This window comes from Corylus avellana, chromosome ca4 (genome assembly GCF_901000735.1).
Source record: "Corylus avellana chromosome ca4, CavTom2PMs-1.0".
Lineage (NCBI taxonomy): Eukaryota > Viridiplantae > Streptophyta > Magnoliopsida > Fagales > Betulaceae > Corylus > Corylus avellana.
Genome location: NC_081544.1, coordinates 32,997,189 through 33,019,728, shown reverse-complemented (window position 1 = coordinate 33,019,728; position 22,540 = coordinate 32,997,189). Strand labels below are relative to the sequence as shown.

General features: G+C 37.4%; 3 protein-coding genes across 3 annotated transcripts; all 3 read left to right on the top strand.

Moving 5' to 3' along the window:
• The first annotated feature begins 2,863 nt into the window (after window positions 1-2,863).
• On the top strand, window positions 2,864-10,243 carry LOC132177634 (disease resistance protein RPV1-like). The gene is made up of 5 exons (XM_059590033.1): window positions 2,864-3,485; window positions 4,780-5,872; window positions 6,790-7,206; window positions 7,406-9,022; window positions 9,179-10,243. Exons 1-5 carry the CDS (start codon window positions 3,007-3,009, stop codon window positions 9,965-9,967), a joined length of 4,395 nt encoding a protein of 1,464 aa, XP_059446016.1. The 5' UTR covers window positions 2,864-3,006; the 3' UTR covers window positions 9,968-10,243.
• On the top strand, window positions 3,671-4,865 carry LOC132177635 (disease resistance protein RUN1-like). Its single transcript, XM_059590034.1, has one exon. It carries the CDS (start codon window positions 3,972-3,974, stop codon window positions 4,533-4,535), a length of 564 nt encoding a protein of 187 aa, XP_059446017.1. The 5' UTR covers window positions 3,671-3,971; the 3' UTR covers window positions 4,536-4,865.
• A 3,126-nt stretch (window positions 10,244-13,369) lies between the features above and the next one.
• LOC132177633 (disease resistance protein RPV1-like) lies at window positions 13,370-19,924 on the top strand. The gene is made up of 5 exons (XM_059590032.1): window positions 13,370-14,033; window positions 15,012-16,104; window positions 16,740-17,156; window positions 17,347-18,963; window positions 19,085-19,924. The coding sequence occupies exons 1-5, from the start codon at window positions 13,540-13,542 to the stop codon at window positions 19,589-19,591; spliced, it is 4,128 nt and encodes a 1,375-aa protein (XP_059446015.1). The 5' UTR covers window positions 13,370-13,539; the 3' UTR covers window positions 19,592-19,924.
• Window positions 19,925-22,540: the final 2,616 nt, after the last annotated feature.

Here is a 22,540-nt window from a genome sequence, read left to right as displayed (position 1 = left end):
TTTTCCCGCCTCCATCGTAGATCAATTAGGGTGCGTGTGTCAATGGTTCTCGGGGTGCTTTCTAACCTCCCCCTTTACCCTCATTTACCTATTCCTAAAAGCTTAAACTACTAAGAATAGGTAAATTTAATCATTTAATCAATACTTAATACTCCCCGCCCCCTTTCTCCTCCCCCTTCACCCTCATTTTTCTCGCCTCTATCGTAGATCAACTAGGGTGCGTGTGTCAATGGTTCTCGGGGTGCTTTCTAGCCGCGCGTGGCTAGCCAGCGGTAGCGCATGGAACGCGTGAGGGTGTGCTAGGTTTTTGTTATGATATTTTTGTTTTTAAATAAAAATGTATTATCTCTATATCTGCTTTTAGTAGCAATCTATTGGATGAAATTTTATTCGTTTTCTTAGGTTTTGTTTTCACAAATCCTTAAGAATAACGAAATTGGTTTCCGGACGGTTTATTGTTTTCTTATGTTTTATTTTCTGGAAGCAAACCATAGACTGATGACATAGGAGTTATCAAGCATAAAGAAAAATTGTCACTATGGTAGAGGCAGTGGCGGAGCCACGTTATCCCTTGGAGGTGCCGTGGATTTTAATTTTAATTTTTTTTTAACCCACGGCACTCTCAAAATTACAAAAAAAAAAAAAAAAAAAACTCTCTAAGATGCTCTCTGAGCAGGAGAAAAATTAATTTGAGATATCAGTTGAGGTATTTTGAACTTGATGTGCTTACTGATCCAACATTACAAAATTTGTCTTTTATTGCAGAATTATGCCAAGGATTGGCAAAGACGGAAAAATCAAAGACATATTATCTTATTGATAAATTGATTCGTCTTGTTTTGACTCTTCCAGTGTTTATAGCAACTACCGAACGAGCATTTCCAGCAATGAAAATTGTTAAAACACGATTTCGCAACAAAATGGAGGATGATTTTCTTGCAAATAGTTTAGCTTTCTATATTGAAATAGAAATTGCAGAGAGCTTCGATTTAGATTCGATACTTAATGATTTTGTACTTTTAAGAGACCGTAAAGTGCAGTTATAGACACTTTTTTTTGGTATTTCTGCCCTTTTGGATATAGTGTCGACATGTTACATTTCTAATATATCAATTTGAGCACATATTTATGAACTTTTATAGATATTTTTTGTGATGCATATATTGTGTGAATTACCAAATTTTTAGTGTGAAACAAAATTTTAGGACGCCAAAAAAATTTTAGCGGCACCCCCAATTTAAAATGGCTGGCTCCGCCATTGGGTAGAGGCAGCGAAGGTGATTGCGATTGATAAAACACTAGTATTGGTAAATAATAAAAAATAAAAAATAAAAAAAGAAATCAATGACTTGGCAGTAGTGATTCGTTGAAATTTGATATAGATTTGAAACTGGTTGGGACGATAACTTTTCATAGATATTGTCTTATAATAGCACGATAAGCTATTATGTATGTCATAAATAATGTTTGAATTGTAAAGATTCATAATTATATTTTTGTCCCAATTTGATTGTTATATCAATAAAGAGATAATTGGTTAAAAAACAAAAAAAATATTTAATTATTATTATTCTTATTTATTTATTAACTTGTTATAACCATGATTAATTTGGAGCCAAGTAAAGAAAAAGAGAGGTGCTGCTATACGGTCAAGGCAGAAAACTCATGTTTTCTGCCTTCCATTAAAATTCTACCACCTAACCTAATCTTACTAAACTTAAGTTTGCAAAATAAACACAACTACACTTGATTATTGATTTAAAATATTAATTAATGTGTTTAAAAAATAAAATAAAATTGAAAGGCCACAAGTGAGGAGGACCAACCACCCCATGGCTACTAGCCGGCCACCCCAGTAGCCATGGGTGGCCTTGCGGGCTAACATCTGGGGGTGGCGCAGGCCACCCCATAGCTACTAGCCGGCCACCCCAGTAGCCATGAGTGGCCTTGCGGGCCAACATCTGGGGGTGGCGCAGGCCACCCCATGGCCAAGGGGTGGTGCGCCGACGACACCCAGCATGAGGTTCCAAAACTCTCCTTGACCCATTTGACAGAAACAAAAACCCACCAAGAATTCTCTTTGAAACAATCAAAACCAGCCCCGATCGGGAATCACACCCATCCAGGATTCAACAAAGTTGAATGATTCAGCTCTTAAATATCAAACTATTCAACTTAAACCCAATGAAAATCGCTTCAATTTTGTTATAGTTCTCTGAAAGTGCACACCAACTGTACAAAAAAGCCTTCCTGTAACAAACAATTAACCATCAACTTAAACCCAATGCACATTCTTCTCTCTGGTTTTGGTTTTTTCGGAGAGATCTGGAAATTGTTTTTTTGCAGTGGGTAGCCGAAGAGAGACCCACGCCGCCGGAGGGGATGCGACTGAGGGGAGCTAGACCCACGCCAGAGGGGAGCCCGACCCAGGCGTGGGTCAGGCCGTGATCCATACCTAGGTCACGGCAGACCTAGGCATGGGTCTTGCCGTGACTCACGACCGACGTGGTCTGCATCTCGATCTGTAGCGCCGATCTCGGATTCAGCGGCTTGGCGGTCGTTCCGATGATATCAAACCAGCTGGTGATGTGCTCGTCGGAGGCGATCTTTGGCGCTAGGATTTTGGCGGTGCCAATGATCTCCATGCTGGAATATAGTGTTTTTATTGTAGGCAAAGTTTTTGCACTTTTATGCTTTTAACTGACATGGCATTCTTCCATTGGAGGGCAGAAAACTCAGGTTTTCTGCCACAACCGAATTGCAGATATTCAAAGAGAAAGAGAAAGTGAAGAAAAGGAAATGGAATCGACCAATGAACCGTTGGCGCGCGGCTTTTGTGTCAGAATACTTTTTCATTTTAAAAACGCAGAGGCGCTACGTTTGCTCGATATTCCATTTGTGTTTGCAAAGCCTCATGATCTGATCTTATGCGAAAAACTCTAAGAACAGTGTCCCTAAAAGGACAATTCCTGATCTCTGTAAACGTCTAAGAACGCTGCAGCAGAGATGGACAACGACGCCGCTTCCATTTCATCTGCTCCGGGAGCTTCCAGGCACCGCTGGGACGTCTTTCTGAGTTTCAGAGGCGAAGACACGCGCCACCCCTTCACTGTCAACCTCTACGATTCGCTCGAGAAACACGGCGTCCGGGTCTTCCGCGACGACGAGGGGCTGCGCCGCGGGGACGAGATTTCGCCAAGTCTGCTCGAGGCTATCGACGACTCGGCCGCTTCCATCGTCATCTTCTCTCCGAACTACGCGTCGTCGCGGTGGTGCCTTGAGGAACTTTCCAAGATATGCGAGTGCCGGAGGCTCATACTGCCAGTGTTCTACCAAGTCTACCCGTCGGACGTGCGGAGGCAGAAGGGACCTTTCGAAGAACATTTTAGTAGCCATGAAAATCGGTTTGGGGAGGACGTGGTTTTGAGGTGGAGAAGAGCTATGGAAAAAGCTGGTGGAATTTCTGGTTGGGTTTTCAATAACAGGTGGTATATTAATATACTCATTTAGGAGTAGAAAATATCCCTCGAATGAACCTTTCACAAAACCCTATTAATTGTGCTTATCAAGATTCAACATGGAAAATAATACCAAAACCCCATATATGCATCGATCCTCTTGTTTGAGTTGTTAATGTTTCATGTTGTTGTTACAAATTTATACAAAGATTTTTTTTTTTTTTTTAAATTTTTGAAATTGCTGATTGGATTGGAGATGCGTCTAGGGCTTGAGTGGTCCTAGTGATGCGTATTAGGGCTTAATTGTGTTTCCGGGTTGAATTAAGCAGCTTATAATAGTCTACTGGAAATTAGAGGAACGATTTGTAATATGAAAATAGTAAATGATGTTTAAGGAATCTTTGAAAATTGTTAATTCAATCCTTAGTCAATAGGGTGTTGATTGAACTGGCAAATACTCCGGTAGGTGTGGATACATATCCAGTTGGACTTGATTTTCGTCTTCAAGAAGTGATGAGTTTGTTAGATGTTAAATCCAATGGCATTCGAGTTCTTGTATTATATGGTATGGGCGGTGTTGGTAAGACAACACTTGCCAAGGCTCTTTGTAATAAACTTGTTGGTCGCTTTGAGTGCCTAAGTTTCATTTCAAAAGTAAGAGAAAAATCTGCAAATGGCGATGGTTTAGCATCCCTTCAGGACAAACTTATCCATGATCTTTCCTCTGGTAAGGTTCCTGTATATTCTAATTCTATCGCTGCAATCAAAGAATTAGTTCGTGAGAAGAGAGTTCTTGTTGTTTTAGATGATATTGATAATGTAACTCAGCTTGATTTACTTATTGGGAGAAGAGAATGGTTTTTTGAAGGAAGTAGAATCATCATCACCACAAGAGACAGAGAAGTTTTGCCCGAGCATCTAGTGAATGCATTTTATGAGGTCAGAGAGTTGGGAAGCTCTGACGCACTTAAGCTTTTTAGCTACCATGCACTAAGAAGAGACAAACCCACAGATAAATTTTGTGATCTTTTGGTTACATGGGCTCGTCAGTCCATAAGCCCAACAGTGTCAAATTAATCATCCACAAACAATTTGATATAGTGAACCAATACACTATAAAAATGATTTTCTCATCATTCTTACCTTTTATATGTTCATGTGCATAAAATCTCGATCTTGCATACGCTATGTTGAATGCCTTGGCCCTCATTCCAAGCCAAAGATTTCAAAGTCTGTATTTCATTAAAGTAGGCACATAGGAGGTGACTATTCAAGTATTATTATTGACATCCTTGTTACTCATGTTAATACTTATTAACAGCGATGAAGTGCAGCGGATTCAATTGTTAGTCAAACGGGTGTTGACTGAACTGGCAAATACTCCAATGGGTGTGGCTACATATACAGTTGGACTTGATTTTCGTGTTGAAGAAGTGGTGAGTTTGTTAGATGTTAGATCCAATGACGTTCGAGTTCTTGGATTATATGGTATGGGTGGGATTGGTAAGACAACCCTTGCCAAGGCTCTTTATAATAAACTTGTTGGTGGCTTTGAGAGCCGTAGTTTCATTTCAGAAGTAAGAGAAACAGCTGCAAAGAACATTGGTTTAGTATCCCTTCAGAACAAACTTATCCAGGATCTTTCCCCTGGTAAGGTTTTTATAGATTATATCGCTGCAATCAAAGAAGTAGTTCATGAGAAGCGAGTTCTTGTTGTTTTAGATGATATTAGCAATGTAACTCAGCTTGAATTACTTATTGGGAGAAGGGAATGGTTTTATGGAGGAAGTAGAATCATCATCACCACAAGAGACAGAGAAGTTGTACCCGAGCATCTTGTGAATGCGTTTTATGAGGTCAGAGAGTTGAGAGACTCTGAGGCACTACAGCTTTTTAGCTACCATGCTCTAAGAAGTGAGAAACCCACAGAGAATTTTTTTGATCTTTCCAAACAAATGGTGTCTCTTACAGGAGGTCTACCATTGGCTCTGGAAGTATTTGGCTCTTTTTTATTCGATAAGAGGAGAATAGAAGAGTGGCAAGATGCTTTGAAAAAGTTGGAACAAATTCGTCCACACGATCTTCAGGATGTGTTGAAGATAAGTTTTGATGGGTTAGATACACAAGAGAAGTGTATATTCCTTGATATAGCATGTTTATTCATTAAAATGAAAATGGAAAAAGGAGATGCAATTGATGTATTGAGAGGTTGCGGTTTTAGGGCTGAAATAGCAATCAGATGCCTCATTGCAAAATCACTTATTAAGGTTACGGAGCAAAACGCATTGTGGATGCATGATCAAGTTAGAGACATGGGAAGACAAATTGTTCTAGATGAAGACCCAGTGTATCCTTGGAGGCGTAGTAGATTGTGGGAGCGCGATGCTATCATGACTGTCTTGAAGGGTGAGAAGGTACGACTTATAGTGACATAACTGTTCTTACTGTTTTTTCCAATTCCTTTTTTTTGTTGGCTTGATAGCAAGTTTTTTTATCAAACCTTCCCAAGTGGCAGATATAGACAAATACTCACATATGCCACAAGAGATGCATGCATCAAGGTTCTCTGTAATCTTCAAGGGGAAAAGGAGTATTGGTATATGTGCTCCACTTGGTGATGTCTGCTCTCTCTTTACTGTAGTTTTTAAATTTCCTTTTCACTCGCAAGGAAGAGTCCTGGTTTGTGAAGGTTGATAAAAGATTGAAAAACTTGGGGAGAGATAATAAAAAAAAATGGTTCATGCTGACATCTTCACACTGTACCTTGGAGAAGAAAAAAGGGTGTGGTGCAGACAGGGTCATGATGTAACGGGACAAGGACTAGGCGGGCCAAAAATTTGAGAGAAAAAAAGAAAAGAAAAGAACAATCTTTTAGTCATTTTATTAATAGTGTCCTCCCATAAAATTCCTATCTAGTCCACCCCAGGACTAAATTCATGTCTTCGGCCTGGGTGTGGAAACCATTAATGGTCACAAAATCTGTATGCATGGATTATGTTGGATAATTTGTGGCAGTTACATTCATATGTAGGACTGCTGAAAATTTGGAGAAAACGTTATGAATGATATTTGAACCAAAAAAAAAAAAAAAAGGACATTTGAACCAAAACTTAAAAAGGATTTACTGAATATGTACCCATGTGAAAAAAAATTCGGCTCTATCCCAGCTTCTTAGATGTTGTAAGTTCGAATATATTGGTACCATTTTGCATGTCCTTTAATTATTATTATTATTATCTCTGAGTCTTTAATTGCTAATTATCTTTCAATTGTCTCTCTTTCACTTGGCTCCATTCCATTTTTTAAGTAGTTTGCATATTATGGATAATAGGGAACAGAACAGATACAAGGGATCGTCCTAGACTTTGAAAGTAGGCCGAAGAAGTTGGAGGATGTGAGTGGTGACACAATTGCTTGGGAAAACCTTAAAACAACACCCAATTGCACCTCCGGATTAACATACTTGGTAGAACTGTATAAGAAGCGTCTTCATAATAAAGCAAAGAAGGAGAGGGAGGTAATGCTGTGCACGAAGTTCTTCGAATCCATGGTTAATCTAAGACTTCTGCAAATCAATTATTCGAGGTTAGTAGGAAGGTATAAATATTTATCTCCAGAACTTAAGTGGCTGCAGTGGAAAGGGTGTCCTCTTAAAAGTCTTCCCTCTGATTTTTGTCCTCGGGAACTTGCTGTCCTTGACCTCTCAGAAAGCAAAATTGAACAAGTGTGGGGCGGGTATAGTAACAAGGTATGCTTCACTTTTCAGGTGCACGAAATTGGTTATCAATTAAGCAAGAACAGGATGCTCATGGCCTAGGTTGATATGCTTATTCTTACTCAAAGTCACTAAAGCTACAAAATGTTTAGGATGTGTTCGGCTTGCACTTTTTGATAGCAATTCTCTATGATTGTCTCTTTTATAACCAAAAAACTTCCATGTTTGTCAGGTGGCTAAGAAATTGATGGTAATGAATCTCCACGGCTGCTTTAATCTTTCTTCTATTCCTGATTTATCTGGGCATGAAACCTTGGAAAAGCTTGTTCTTGAACGTTGCTGCAGTCTAATAAAGATTCATGAATCGGTTGGAAACATGAGTGCATTACTCCACTTGAACCTGAAAGAGTGTCGGAACCTTGTTGAATTTCCTGCTAAAGTGTCTGGGCTGAAAAATCTAGAGAACCTTATACTCTCTGGCTGCTCAAAATTGAAAGAGTTACCAGGCGATATAGGCAGCATGGGATCTCTGAAAGAACTTCTTGTTGATAACAGTGGTATATCAAAGCTTCCTGAATCCATATCCCGCCTTACAAAACTTGAAAAGCTTAATCTAAATGGTTGCCAATTCTTAAGAAGACTACCGAACTGCATTGGAAAGCTGTCTTCCCTGAAAAAACTCTCTCTTAATCATTCTGGTATAGAAGAAATACCTGATTCTGTTGGATTATTGGTAAACCTGGAGAATCTAGGTTTAATTTGGTGTGCATCACTCACTTCAATTCCTGATTCGGTTGGCAATCTCATATCATTGACAGAACTAGTAACTCATGGTAGTGCAATTAAAGAATTGCCTGCTTCTATTGGTTCTTTATCATATTTGAAGGACTTGTCAGTTGGAAACTGTCGATTTCTGAGCAAATTGCCTGATTCAATTGAAGGATTAGCTTCTATTGTTGAACTTCAGTTAGATGGGACATCAATCACGAATCTGCCGGATCAGGTGGGTGCCTTGAAAATGCTAAGCAAGCTTACAATGAGGAATTGTAAAGATCTTATATCTTTACCAGAATCAATTGGAAACTTGTTTGCTCTTACTTCTTTGGACTTGAACAATGCCAAAATTTCTGAATTACCAGAATCCATTGGGATGCTGGATAATCTTATTAGATTAAGATTGAGTAAATGTACACAGCTCCATAAACTTCCCGCTTCAATAGGAAATTTGAAGTCGTTGCAAGACTTGCTTATGGAAGAAACTGCTGTGACAGAATTACCCGAAAGCTTTGGTATGCTCTCAAGCTTAGTAATATTAAAAATGGGTAAGAAGCCTCATTTTCAGTTAGCTGGAAACAGCGTAACTGAAGAGGTTGTAATTCCAACTGCAGAAGAGAAACCTAGTCCTTTCGGCCTTCCGACTTCTTTCTCCAATTTATGCTCACTAGAAGAATTGGATGCTTGTGCATGGAAACTATGTGGGAAAATCCCTGATGATTTTGAAAAGTTGTCATCATTGAAGATTCTGAATCTGGCCCATAATAATTTTTCCAGCCTTCCATCCAGCTTGAGCGGCCTTTCTTTTCTCAGAAAGCTTTTATTGCACCACTGCAAAGAGCTCAAGTCACTTCCTCCACTTCCCTCAAGCTTGGTGGAGGTGAACGTTGCGCATTGTACTGCACTGGAAAAGGTATCTGATCTTTCAAATTTGGAAAGCTTATGCGAGCTGAACCTTACAAACTGTATGAAGGTGAAGGATATTCCGGGCCTTGAACACTTGAAGTCCTTGATAAGGTTGTTCATGAGTGGCTGCAAAACATGCTCATCTGAGGTGAAAAAAAGACTTTCTAAGGTTCTCTCTCTCCCTCAATCTTGTTTGTGTTTTGTGCATATGAACCATTGTAGCTTAACCGTTGCGCTTTTTATAATCCTTTTCATATTAAGAAAATTCCGGGGAAAAAAATCTAAATAGGAAAGGATTTACTTCTCCTGACAAATTTTATTGCAGGTTTCTTTAAGGAATTTACGCGCTCTTAGTATGCCTGGAAGCAGAATTCCAGATTGGTTTTCTCCTGAGGTGATTGTTTCAGAACGCAAGAACCGTGAGATCAAAGGTGTGATAATAGGCATTGTTGTCTCTGTCATCCATCAAATACCGGATGACAAAATAGATCAACTCTCTTACATACCAGGGATACGAGCAAATATTCTCAAAATGAATTCACGTGTATTCAGTACAGTGCTGGACTTAAAGGGGATCCCAATGACGCCGGAAGATCATATTTACATGTTTCGAGATCATCAGTATCGTCCCTTAGTTTCTCAGTTGAAGGATGGCTATAAGAAAACTGTGACACAGGATGAACCACCATACATAGAGGGGGTTAAGGTGAAAAAGTGTGGGATTTATTTGATTTTTGAAGGTGAGGATGATTATGAAGGAGGAGAAGAATCATTGGACGAAAACCAACTATCCATTTCAGAAAAACTAGCCAAGTTTTTCAGCTCTCTTAAAGACGACCACATCTCTGGTTCTGGTGATGAAGTCAACAGCCAAGTTCAAGAGATTGAGAAACAAGAAGAAAGAGAAAGAGGGCCTCTTTTAGTTTTGGGGGGCATTAGGCAGCATGTTCGAGGATGTTTTGGTTTTGAAACGAAGAAGCTATTAGGAAAGCAACTTGGCCATTTTTGCCTACTATTGATACAACGGAGGTGGTACTTTGAAGTCTTCATTTCTATCTTCATTATTCTTGCCTCTATCATTGTTTGCAATATCTCCCTTGTGTGCAAAAAATGAGAAAAATTTCCCATGATAAAAAAATCCAGAAAATATATATAAAAAGACAAAAGTTCAGGAAAAGTGATTTTTTCTTCTTTTTCTTTTTCTTTTTTTTTTTCCTAAATTTTTTATTAAGGGATATTTTTGTTCTTTTTTGCACAAAAGGGAAATGCAACCTCAAACTCAATGATAATTTTGGGAGGGAGGGAGGGAGACATTGCACAAATTGAAAGTTTGAAAAACATTGTAAATTACTTGGTAGTTAGAACGAATAAATCTACTTTTCCTCTATTATTATTATTATTATTAAGGTTGTGATTGTGAAATTGGTGTTCATGTTAGTCACTTTATTGGAGCCCCATTACTGCCTTGTTGCCTGTTGGATCTCAACCAATGTTTAGATGACTGGGGGAAAATAGCTTTCATTATTTCCTCCCCTTGGCCATGTTTGTTTGTTTTATTTTTTTATTCTCAAGACAAATACATTAATAAACAACTTAAAACACAAAACATGTTTTTATAAATTTGTCTTCTATTGTTATATGAATATCTTGACAAAAGAGGTGTCTGACTTTTGCAGAAGTAAGAGCTGACATATTATTTAAAAAACTAAAAAAAATTAGTGTGGCTGAGAAGTCACACACACTGACTAATTTTTTTTCTTTTTAATTTTTAATTTTTCAATTTTATTTACAAGTAAGGCTTTACACTTGTTGGAGTATATCAAAATAAGCAAGTGTACTTTATAGAAAATATATTTTTCAAATGTAAGCCCCTAAGAAAAAATGTTTAAAAACATCATCTTTATGTCACATAAAAACATTTTTTTTCAAACAAAAAATAAAAATAAAAATACTCCCCAAAACAGGTCAACACTTACAATGGGATCTCTGCAATGACATGGTTCTCTCTTGGATACCAAGTTCTTTCTCCCTGATATTGCCGGCAATGTCATCTATGCGAAATTGCTGATACATAAAATGAAGTTTGGGAGGAGCTCTCGAGTCTGTTCTCTAGGAAAAGTTGCATGGATTTTTCAAATCAAACATTCTATTTTTAACCTTCTCCAAGAACTATCACTCTTTTTAGAAATTGTTTCACGAATCTGAAAGCCATTTAGGATGAACTTGCATCATACAACACAGAGAAATTTAGGCAGCAATAGTGAAAGCATTAAAAATACAAGAAACTTTGTAATACTTAACATTAACAAACAACTCAAAACTTAAAAACACTCTTCAAAATATTAAAAATAATTTTACCTTTGTTTCACGTTTCAAATCAAAAATAATAAAAACATTCTCACAAGACACATCAACAAACATACTGATAGAAAACGGAAACTCTTGCTGAAGATGTTTTTTCACCTGTTGACTTTAACAAATGGGGGAATTTTTTATTTGCGGCAAAGAATTCCAACTTAATTAATATGTTTAAATACTATGAGAGTAATGTAGAAGTATGAGATTGTATTGTGTAGTAGATAGGACACAATCTTTAGATGTTGTGGCTATTTGTTTGTCCACTTGGTGACATGATCATTATCCAATATTGACTTGAATTCAAGTCATCCACAACGATTTCTACCTTAACTTGAATTTCATCAAGTCACAACAAAATGAATCTTCTTTAGGTGCCTTTGCTTATTGCCCTCAAGGGCAATCCCAATCCACAAGCTAGTGATACTCAAGTCCAAGCACCTCTTGAACTTGACTATAAGACCTTGTTTAGACATATTACAATGCTTTCCTACTAGTCTTACCGACCATACAGCTTTCTCTAGTGACTATGTGCACTCCTTAGTCTTCTTCCTGTAGACCTATGTGTACTCCTTAGTCTTCTTTCTCTTCGGTAACTAAGCTAGCTCCCTCTTGCTAGCATCCTCCACCTAACATTTCTCATCATAGCATTCAGGTTTTGGTGCTCTGGCACATATCTGAGGCTTTAGTGCTCTTGTACATCTCTGAGGCTCTAGTGCTTTAGCACATCTCTGAGGTTAGGGTGATCTGGTACGTCTATGAGGATCTTGCTCTCGCACACCTCTGAGGCTAGGGTGATCTGTCACATCTCTGAGGCTCTAGTGCTCTTGCACATCTCTGGCTTTGTTTGATAAATGTTTTCTCATAGTTTTGGTGCTATATTATTCATCTCACTTTTTCATTTTTTTAATATTCTTATTTTTTATATCATATTAATTATTTTTTATTATTATTTAAATAAAAAAATCACTACAAAACAAAATTTTTTCATTTGTACATATCAAATATTTTACTTTTTTTTTAAAAAAAATATTATTTCTTACATTTTTTCACATTAATCACTTTTTGCTATAATATAAAAACAAAACCAAAACAAAATCTTTTATCAAACGAACCTTATGAGGCCCTGGAGCACCTTTGTATAGTGCTTGTGGACAGTATTAGTGGAAAGTACCTATGTACAGTACTGGTGATTAGTACCTCCATACAGTATTTGTGAATAGTATCTCTATACAGTATTGTGAATAGTACCATATTTGTGAACAGTGCATATGTGAACAGTATACAATCTAAACACGAACTTGACTCTGATACCAATTGTTAAGAAATTAGACGCCACTAATTCCTCTTCAAGATCTTGAGATTCAATCTATCAAGAAAACAACAACACACAAGTGCTATAAATAGTATTTGACCAAAGATACAATTAGGTAAGTTCTCAAAAAAGACTGGAAGAGTCACACCAGTCTCACTTAAAACCTAGTCTCCTTAGAACGGTACCGGTGTATTTTGATTAGTACTATGAACAATCACAACTTCACACACACAAAACCACAAGACAAGAAGTTATATGTGTTTCGGCTTGCCTACTTCCACATAGCACACATATTTACTATATAAATTGAAAGAACTACAAATTATGGATAGTAGATCTTACGCACAAAATGTATCTCTCACACTCCTAAAAAATATATACTCTGTGTTTTGCTCACTCTAAAAAAAACATTAATCTGTATTTTTCTTGCTCTTCTTAAAAGCTCTCTCACTTTTCTCAGTTGCCGTGCTTTTCTCTTTCTTTGAGAAGTTGTGTTTTCCTTGAAGAAATTCGTAAAGAAATAAAAGTAAATACGGAAATAAAAATAAAATAGATACAAAAGTAAAAGTGAAAATAAAAATAAAATAAACACAAAAGATTTTACATGGTTTGGTCTTTGACATAAGTCAACAGATAAAGTCCATAAAATTATATTAAACTCTTATTGAATAATTGATATTACAATACAGATACTCATATTTATAAAAGAATTGAAATAAATAAGTATGATAATAAATTTGATTGATTTGATTACCATCTAACTTGATTACGATCAATAGAGGAAGCTCTTCATCCAGGTGGCTTCTTGGACAACAGAGTCGAAGAAGGCAGGCTGTTTGTTGGAAGTCCAAGTCTAAATTCGGTGCTTCTTGAGAGACTCAAAGCTCTCTTGTAACCTTTTTCAGCATTTGATTAAAAAAAAGAAAAAGAAAAAGAAAAAAAAAAAGACTTAAAGGCAGCCTCCAATATTGAATTGAATTCAAGTCATCCACAACACTAAGAACACGGCAACGGAGATGGACAACGGCGCCATTTCCATTTCAACCGCTCCGGGAGCTTCCAGGCACCGGTGGGACGTCTTTCTGAGCTTCAGAGGCGAAGACACGCGCAAAACCATCACTCCCAAGCTCTACCACTCGCTCCAGAAACAAGGCGTCCGAGTCTTCCTCGACGACGATGGGCTGCGCGGCGGGGACGAGATCGCGCCGAGTCTGCTCGAGGCCATCGAGGACTCGGCCGCTTCCATCATCATCCTCTCTCCGGAGTACGCGTCGTCGCGGTGGTGCCTTATGGAACTTTCCTACATATGCGAGTGCCGGAGGCTCATACTCCCAGTGTTCTACAAAGTCGACCCGTCGGATGTGCGGAGTCAGGGAGGAACTTTCAAAGATGGTTTTATAAAACACGAAAAGCGGTCTAAGACGGACAAGGACAAGGACGAGGTTTCGAGGTGGAGGGAAGCTATGAAAAAAGTTGGTGGAGTTGCTGGTTGGGTTTACGATAACAGATGGTATATTTCATACTCAAACGTGTTTTGTTCTTGTTACTCATATAGGAGTAGAAAAGATTTATCTAATGAACCTTTCACGATACCCTAGTTCTTGTGGTTATCAAGATTCAACATGGAAAATAATACCTAGCCCTGCATATGCATCGATCCTCTTGTTTGAGTTATTACGTTTCATGTTGTTATTACGAATTTATACAAAGATCTTGCGACTTTTATTTTTTGTTTGAGATGTGATTGGATCGGAGATGTGTCTGAGGGCTTAATTGTGTTTTCTGGTTGAAATTAAGCAGCTTGTAAATTGTGCTAGTTTACTGGGTTAGAGGAATGGCATGTGACAACCGATCCAAAATAATCCTATTAAATTCTGCTTAAAGAATCTCTGGAAATTGTTAATTTATAGGCGTGATGATGTCTCTTGGCACTTTGCAATTCTTTAATGGCTCTCTAGATTTTGTTTATTCATATTTGGGGACGTTTTAGCCTAAAGCTGGTTCTTCCCCTGTTGACAGAGCGGGGAATTTTTTATTTGTGGTAGCAATTTCCCTTTTGTTTCCACACTTTCTTGCGTTAAGCATTTAAAGTAAAATATTTGCATCTTGTCTCCTATTTTTTCCTTTTAAATTAGTTGTTTGTGTCGTCTATTTTTCATGCATTGATGTTAAAACAAGTCAGTCTTTTCTTTTATGGCAAATGTGAATCCTTTGTTCAAACTATTTGGTGAACTCGGGTTAACCATCTACAAACAATTTGATATAGTGAACCAATACATTATAAAAATGATTTTCTCATCATTCTTACCTTTTATATGTTCATGTGCATAAAATCTCGATCTTGCATACTCTATGTTGAATGCCTTGGCCCTCATTCCAAGCCATATATTTCAAAGAGTTTGTATTTCATTAAAGTAGGCACATAGGATGTGACTATTCAAGTATTATTATTGACATCCTTGTTACTCATGTTAATACTTATTAACAGCAATGAAGCGCAGCTGATTCAATTGTTAGTCAAACGGGTGTTGGCTGAACTGGCAAATACTCCAGTGGGTGTGGCTACATATACAGTTGGACTTGATTTTCGTCTTGAAGAAGTGGTGAGTCGGTTAGATGTTAGATCCAATGACGTTCGAGTTCTTGGATTACATGGGATGGGTGGGGTTGGTAAGACAACCTTTGCCAAGGCTCTTTATAATAAACTTGTTGGTAGCTTTGAGAGCCGTAGTTTCATTTCAGAAGTAAGAGAAACAGATGCAAAGGACAAGGGTATAGTATCCCTTCAGAACAAACTTATCCAGGATCTTTCCCCTGGTAAGGTTTTTGTAGATTATATCGCTGCAGTCAAAGAAGTAGTTCATGAGAAGCGAGTTCTTGTTGTATTAGATGATATTAGCGATGTAACTCAGCTTGATTTACTTATTTGGAGAAGGGAATGGTTTTATGGAGGAAGTAGAATCATCATCACCACAAGAGACAGAAATGTTTTGCCCGAGCATCTAGTGAATGAATTTTATGAGGTCAAAGAGTTGGAAAGCTCTGACGCACTTCAGCTTTTTAGCTACCATGCGCTAAGAAGAGACAAACCCACAGGCAAATTTTTTGATCTTTCCAATAAAATGTTGGCTCTTACAGGACGTCTACCGTTGGCTCTGGAAGTATTTGGCTCTTTTTTGTTTGATAAGAGGAGAATAGAGGAGTGGGAAGATGCACTGATAAAGTTGGAACAAATTCGTCCACACCATCTTCAGGATGTGTTGAAAATAAGTTTTGATGGGTTAGACACACAAGAGAAGTGTATATTCCTCGACATAGCATGTTTATTCATTCAAATGGACATGAAGAAACAAGATGCAATTGATGTGTTGAAAGGTTGCGGTTTTAGGGCTGAAATAGCAATCAGATGCCTCACTGCAAAATCACTTATTAAGGTTACGGAGCAAAGCGCATTGTGGATGCATGATCGTGTTGGAGAAATGGGAAGACAAATTGTTCTAGATGAAGACCCAGAGTATCCTTGGAGGAGTAGTAGATTGTGGGAGCGTGATACTATCATGACTGTCTTGAAGGGTGAGAAGGTACGACTTATAGTGATATAACTATTCTTACCCTTTTTTCCAATTCCTTTTTTTAGTTGGCTTGATAGCAAGTTTTTTTATCAAACCTTCTCAAGTGGCAGATATAGACAAATTCTCACATATGCCACAAGAGGTGCATGCATCAAGGTCTCTGTAATCCTCAAGGGGAAAAGGAGTATTGGTATCTGTGCTCCACTTGATGATGTCTGCTCTCTCTTTAGTGTAGTTTTTAAATTTCTTTTTCACTCGCAAGGAAGAGTCCTGGTTTGTGAAGGTTGATAAAAGATTGGAAAAACTTGGGGAGAGATAATAAAAAAAAATGTTCATACTGACATCTTCACACTGTACCATGGAGAAGAAAAAAGGGTGTGGTGCAGACAGGGTCATGATGTAACGGAACAAGGACTAGGAGGGCCAAAAATTTGAGAAAAAAAAAAAAAGAACAATCTTTTAGTCATTTTATTAATAGTGTCCTCCTTTAAAATGTAAGTTCAACCTTTAGATGTTGTAAGTTCGCATATATATTATTATTATTATTATCTCTGAGTCTTTAATTGCTAATTATCTTTCAATTGTCTCTCTCACTTGGCTCCATTCCATTTTTTAAGTAGTTTGCATATTATTATGGATAATAGGGAACAGAACAGATACAAGGGATCGTCCTAAACTTGGAAAGTAGGCCGAAGAAGTTGAAGGATGTGAGTGGTGACACGATTGCTTGGGAAAACCTTAAAAGAACGCCCAATTTCACCTCCGGATTAACATACTTGGAAGAAAGGTATAAGAAGTATCTTCAAAATAAAGCAGAGAAACAGAGGGAGGTAGTACTACACACAAAGTCCTTTGAATCCATGGTTAATCTAAGACTTCTGCAAATCAATTATTCGAGCTTGGTTGGAAGGTATAAATATTTATCTCCAGAACTTAAGTGGCTACAGTGGAAAGGGTGTCCTCTTAAAAGTCTTCCCTCTGATTTTTGTCCTCGGGAACTTGCTGTCCTGGACCTCTCGGAAAGCAAAATTGAACAAGTGTGGGGCAAGTATAGTAACAAGGTATGCTTCACTTTTCAGGTGCATGAAATTGGTTATCAATTAAGCAAGAACAGGATATTTTGATATGTTTCTTCTTACTCATAGTCACTAAAGCTAGTAAAGTGTTTAGGGTCCATAAGGCTTGCACTTTTTTACAGCAATTCTTTATGATTATCTCTTTTATGACCAAAAAAGACTTCTCGTTTGCCAGGTGGCTGAGAAATTGATGGTTATGATTCTCCGCAATTGCTATAATCTTGCTGCCATTCCTGATTTATCTAAGCATCAAACCTTGGAAAAGCTTGTTCTTGAGCGCTGCCTCAGTCTAATAAAGATTCATGAATCCATTGGAAACGTGAGTACATTACTTCACTTGAACCTGGGACATTGTTCGAACCTTATTGAATTTCCTGCTGAAGTCTCTGGGCTGAAAAATCTAGAGAACCTTATACTCTCTGGCTGCTCAAAATTGAAAAAATTGCCAGACGACATAGGCAGCATGAGATCTCTTAAAGAACTTCTTGTTGATGACACTGCTATTGCAACGCTACCTAAATCCATTTTCCGCCTTACAAAGCTTGAAAAGCTTAGTCTAAATGGTTGCCAACTCTTAGGAAGTCTACCCAACTGCATTGGAAAGCTGTCGTCCCTGAAAGAATTCTCTCTTAATGGTTCTGCTATAAATGAAATACCTTATTCTGTTGGAACTTTGGTAAACCTTGAGAAACTGAGTTTAATGTGGTGTAAATCACTCACCTCAGTACCTGATTCTGTTGGCAATCTCATATCATTGACAGAACTTTTAACTAATGAAAGTGCAATCAAAGAACTGCCTGCTTCTATTGGAAAATTATCATATTTGAAGGCCTTGTCAGTTGAAAACTGTCAGTTTCTGAAAAAATTGCCTGATTCAATTGAAGGATTAGCTTCTATTGTTGAACTTCAGTTAGATGGGACATCAATCACAAATCTACCGGATCAGGTGGGTGCCTTGAAATTGCTAAGCAAGCTTACGATGAGGAATTGTAAAGATCTTATATCTTTACCAGAATCAATTGGAAGCATGTTTGCTCTTACTTCTTTGGACTTGAACAATGCCAAAATTTCTGAATTGCCAGAATCCATTGTGATGCTGGATAATCTTATTAGATTAAGATTGAGTAAATGTACACAGCTCCATAAACTTCCTGCCTCAATAGAAAATTTGAAGTCGTTGCAAGACTTGCTGATGGAAGAAACTGCTGTGACAGAATTACCTGAAAGCTTTGGTATGCTCTCAAGCTTAGTGATATTAAAAATGGGTAAGAAGCCTCATTTTCAGTTAGCAAGAAACAGAGTAACTGAAGAGGCTGTAATTCCAACTGCAGAAGAGAAACCTAGTCCTTTCGGACTTCCGACTTCTTTCTCTAATTTATGCTCACTAGAAGAATTGGATGCTCGTGCATGGAAACTATGTGGGAAAATCCCTGATGATTTTGAAAAGTTGTCATCATTGAAGATTTTGAATCTGGCCCATAATAATTTTTCCGGCCTTCCATCCAGCTTGAGGGGCCTTTCTTTTCTCAAAACGCTTTTATTGCACCACTGCAAAGAGCTCAAGTCTCTTCCTCCACTTCCCTCAAGCTTGGTGGAGGTGAACGTTGCAAACTGTACCGCTCTGGAAAGGGTGTCTGATCTTTCAAGCTTGGAAAGCTTGTGCGAGCTGAATCTTACAAACTGTGAGAAGGTGGTGGATATCCCTGGCCTTGAATGCTTGAAGTCCTTGAGGAGGTTGTTCATGAGTGGCTGCAAAACATGCTCATCTGAGGTGAAAAAAAGACTTTCTAAGGTTCTTTCTCTCCCTCAATCTTGTCTGTGTTTTATAATCCTTTTCATATTAAGAAAATTCCGGGAAAAAAAAAATCTAAATAGAAAAGGCTTAAAACCTCTCATGACAAATTTTATTGCAGGTTTTTTTGAGGAATTTACGCGCTCTTAGTATGCCTGGAAGCAGAATTCCAGATTGGTTTTCTCCAGAGGAGATAGTTTCAGAACGCAACAACCGTGAGATTAAAGGTGTGATAATAGGCATTGTTGTCTCTGTCAACCATCAAATACCGAATGACAAAATAGATCAACTCTCTTACATACCAGGGATACGAGCAAATATTCTCAAAATGAATTCACGTGTATTCAGTGGAGTGCTGGACTTAAAGGGAATCCCAATGACGCCGGAAGATCATATTTACTTGTTTCGACATCATCAGTATCATCCCTTAGTTTCTCAGTTGAAGAATGGCTATAAGATAACTGTGACACAGGATGACCCACCATACATAGAGGGGGTTAAGGTGAAAAAGTGTGGGATTTATTTGATTTTTGAAGGTGACGATGATTATGAAGGAGAAGAAGAATTATTGGACGAAAGCCAACCGTCCATTTCAGAAAAACTAGCCAAGTTTTTCACCTCTCTTTAAGACGACCGCATCTCTGGGTCTGGTGATGAAGTCAACAGCCAAGTTCAAGAGATTGAGAAACAAGAAGAAAGAGAAAAAGGGCCCCTTTTAGTTTTGGGGGGCATTAGGCAGCATGTTCGAGGATGTGTTGGTTTTGAAAAGAAGAAGCTACCTGCAACCCATTAGGAAAGCAACTTGGCCATATTTGCCAACTATTGATGCAACAGAGGGGGTGGTACTTTGCAGTCTTCATTTCTATCTTCATTTTCTTGCCCCTCTCTCTCTCTCTCTCTCTATATATATATATATATAAAGTTATTGTTATTATATTAGTGGGTGAAATTATATTTATTCCCTCGATCTATTAAACAATTTGCAATGTCCTTAAACTGTCAGTAGGTTTGCAATATCTCACTTTTGCGCAAAAAATGACAAAATTATTTGTGATAAAAAAATGAAGAAAAAGAAACAAAATCCAGAAAAATATATATAAAAAGACAAAAATTCAGGAAAACTGTTTTTATTATTTTTTTTATTTATGGATATTTTTGTCAAAAACTCTTAACAAAAAGGACAATTCCTGATCTCTGTAAACGTCTTAGAACACCGCAACAGATATGGACAACGACACCGTTTCCATTCCATCCGCTCCGGGAGCTTCCATTCCATGCACCATTGGGACGTCGTCTGGGTCATCCTCGACGACGAGATAGCAGAAAAGATGGTTTTTCGCCTATTGACTTTCACAAGTGAAGTGGGGGAATTATTTTTTATTTGTGGCAGAAAAATTCCATTTTGTTTCCGCACTTTCGTTTTCTATTGAGGAGTGCGTTAAATATTTAAAGTAAAAAATATTTGCATCTTGATCTTGCCTGCCTCCTACTTTCTTTTTAAATTAGTTGTTTGTGTCGTCAATTTATTATGCATTGATGTTAAAAATCCGTCAAGTCTTTTGAACTTCTTAAGACTTCTTGACTGACTGATTACGATAGACCCAATAACTGAATAAAGGGGCAGAAATGGCGACGGAATATGGAAGTAATCTGGAAGTCTGAGATTGTAGTGTAGTAAATAGGTGTACGATCTTTAGATGTTGTGGCTACTTGTTTGTACACCTCGTGACATGACCATTATCCCTCTTTTTTTTTTTCTTTCTTTTTTATGTAAAATTGACAGAAGCAATAATTTAGTAAACGTGTAAAACCTGGAATTTTTAGAACTTAAAGGCAACTTTTTGATAAAGTTGCAAATCAAAGATAGTAAAATAGTGCATAAGGGGTAGTATAGCGATTAAATTTAATTATTTAATTAATATTTAATATTTTTTTTTTATATGTGAGTTTAAATTCATTTTTAATAAGTGATACTCAACACGGGTTCGAACTCATAACTTTGACTCTAATATCATGTTACATCATCAGTTATTCCAAAAGCTTAAGTTGATAGGACTATGTAAATTTAATCATTTAATCAACACTTAACACTCCCCACCCCCTTTCTCCTCCCCCCTTCACCCTCATTTTTCCCGCCTCCATCGTAGATCAACCAGGGTGCGTGTGTCAATGGTTCTCCGAGTGCTTTCTAGCTGCACGTGGCCGGCCAGCGGTAGCGCGTGGAACGCGTGAGGGTGTGCTGGGTTTTTGTTATGATATTTTTGTTTTTAAATAAGAATGTATTATCTCTATATCTGCTTTTAGTAGCAATCTATAAGATGAAGTTTTATTCGTTTTCTTAGGTTTTGTTTTCACAAATCCTTAAGAATAACGAAATTGGTTTTCAGACGGTTTTTTGTTTTCTTATGGTTCATTTTCTAGGAGCAAACCATAGACCAATGATAGAGGAGTTATCAAGTATAAAGAAGAATTGTCACTATAGTAGAGGCCGTGACGGGCCACGTTACCCCTTGGAGGATTTTTATTTTATATTTTATATTTTATATTTTATTTTTTAACCCACGGAACCCTCAAAATAAATAAATAAATAAAATATATTTTTACAATTTTACGTACCCATTACCCAAGACAACCATTCTCCCGCACCCCCATTTAATCCACGGCAACCCTTCTCCTACACCCCCCACCCCCAAAAAAAAAAAAATCTCTAAGATGCTCTTTGAGCAGGAGAAAATTAATTTGAGATATCAGTTGAGGTATTTTGAACTTGATGTGCTTATTGATTCGACATTACAAAATTTGTCTTCCATTGCATAATTATGCCAAGGATTGGCAAAGATGGAAAAATCAAAGATATATTATCTTATTGATAGATTGATTCGTCTTGTTTTGACTCTTCCAGTGTCTACAACAATTACCGAACGAGCATTTTCAACAATGAAAATTGTTAAAACACGACTTCGCAACAAAATGAAGGATGATTTTCTTGCAAGTAGTTTAGCTCTCTATATTGAAAGGGAAATTGCTGAGAGCTTCGATTTTAGATTCGATATTTGATGATTTTGTATTTCTAAGAAACCGTAAAGTGCAGTTCTAGACATTTTTTTTTTTTTTTGGTACTTTTGCCTTTTTGATATAGTGTCGACATATTACATTTCCAATATATCAATTTGAGCACATATTTATTAACTTTTATAGATATTTTTTGTGATGCATATATTGTGTGAATTATCAAATTTTTAGTGTGAAAAAATTTTTTAGGACGCCAAAAAAATTTTAACGGCACTTTCAATATAAAATGGCTGGCTCCGCCATTGGGTAGAGGCAGTGAAGGTGATTGCGATTGATAAAACACTAGTATTGGTGATAAAAAAAAAAAAAAAAAGGCAAGAAATCAATGACTTGACAGCGGTGATTCGTCGGAATTTGCTATAGATCTAAAACTGGTTGGGACGGTAACTTTTCATAAATATTGTTTTATAATAGCACGAGAAACTATTGTGTATGTCATAGATAATATTTGAGTTGTAAAGATTCATAATTGTATCTTTTGTCCAATTTGATTGTTATATCAATA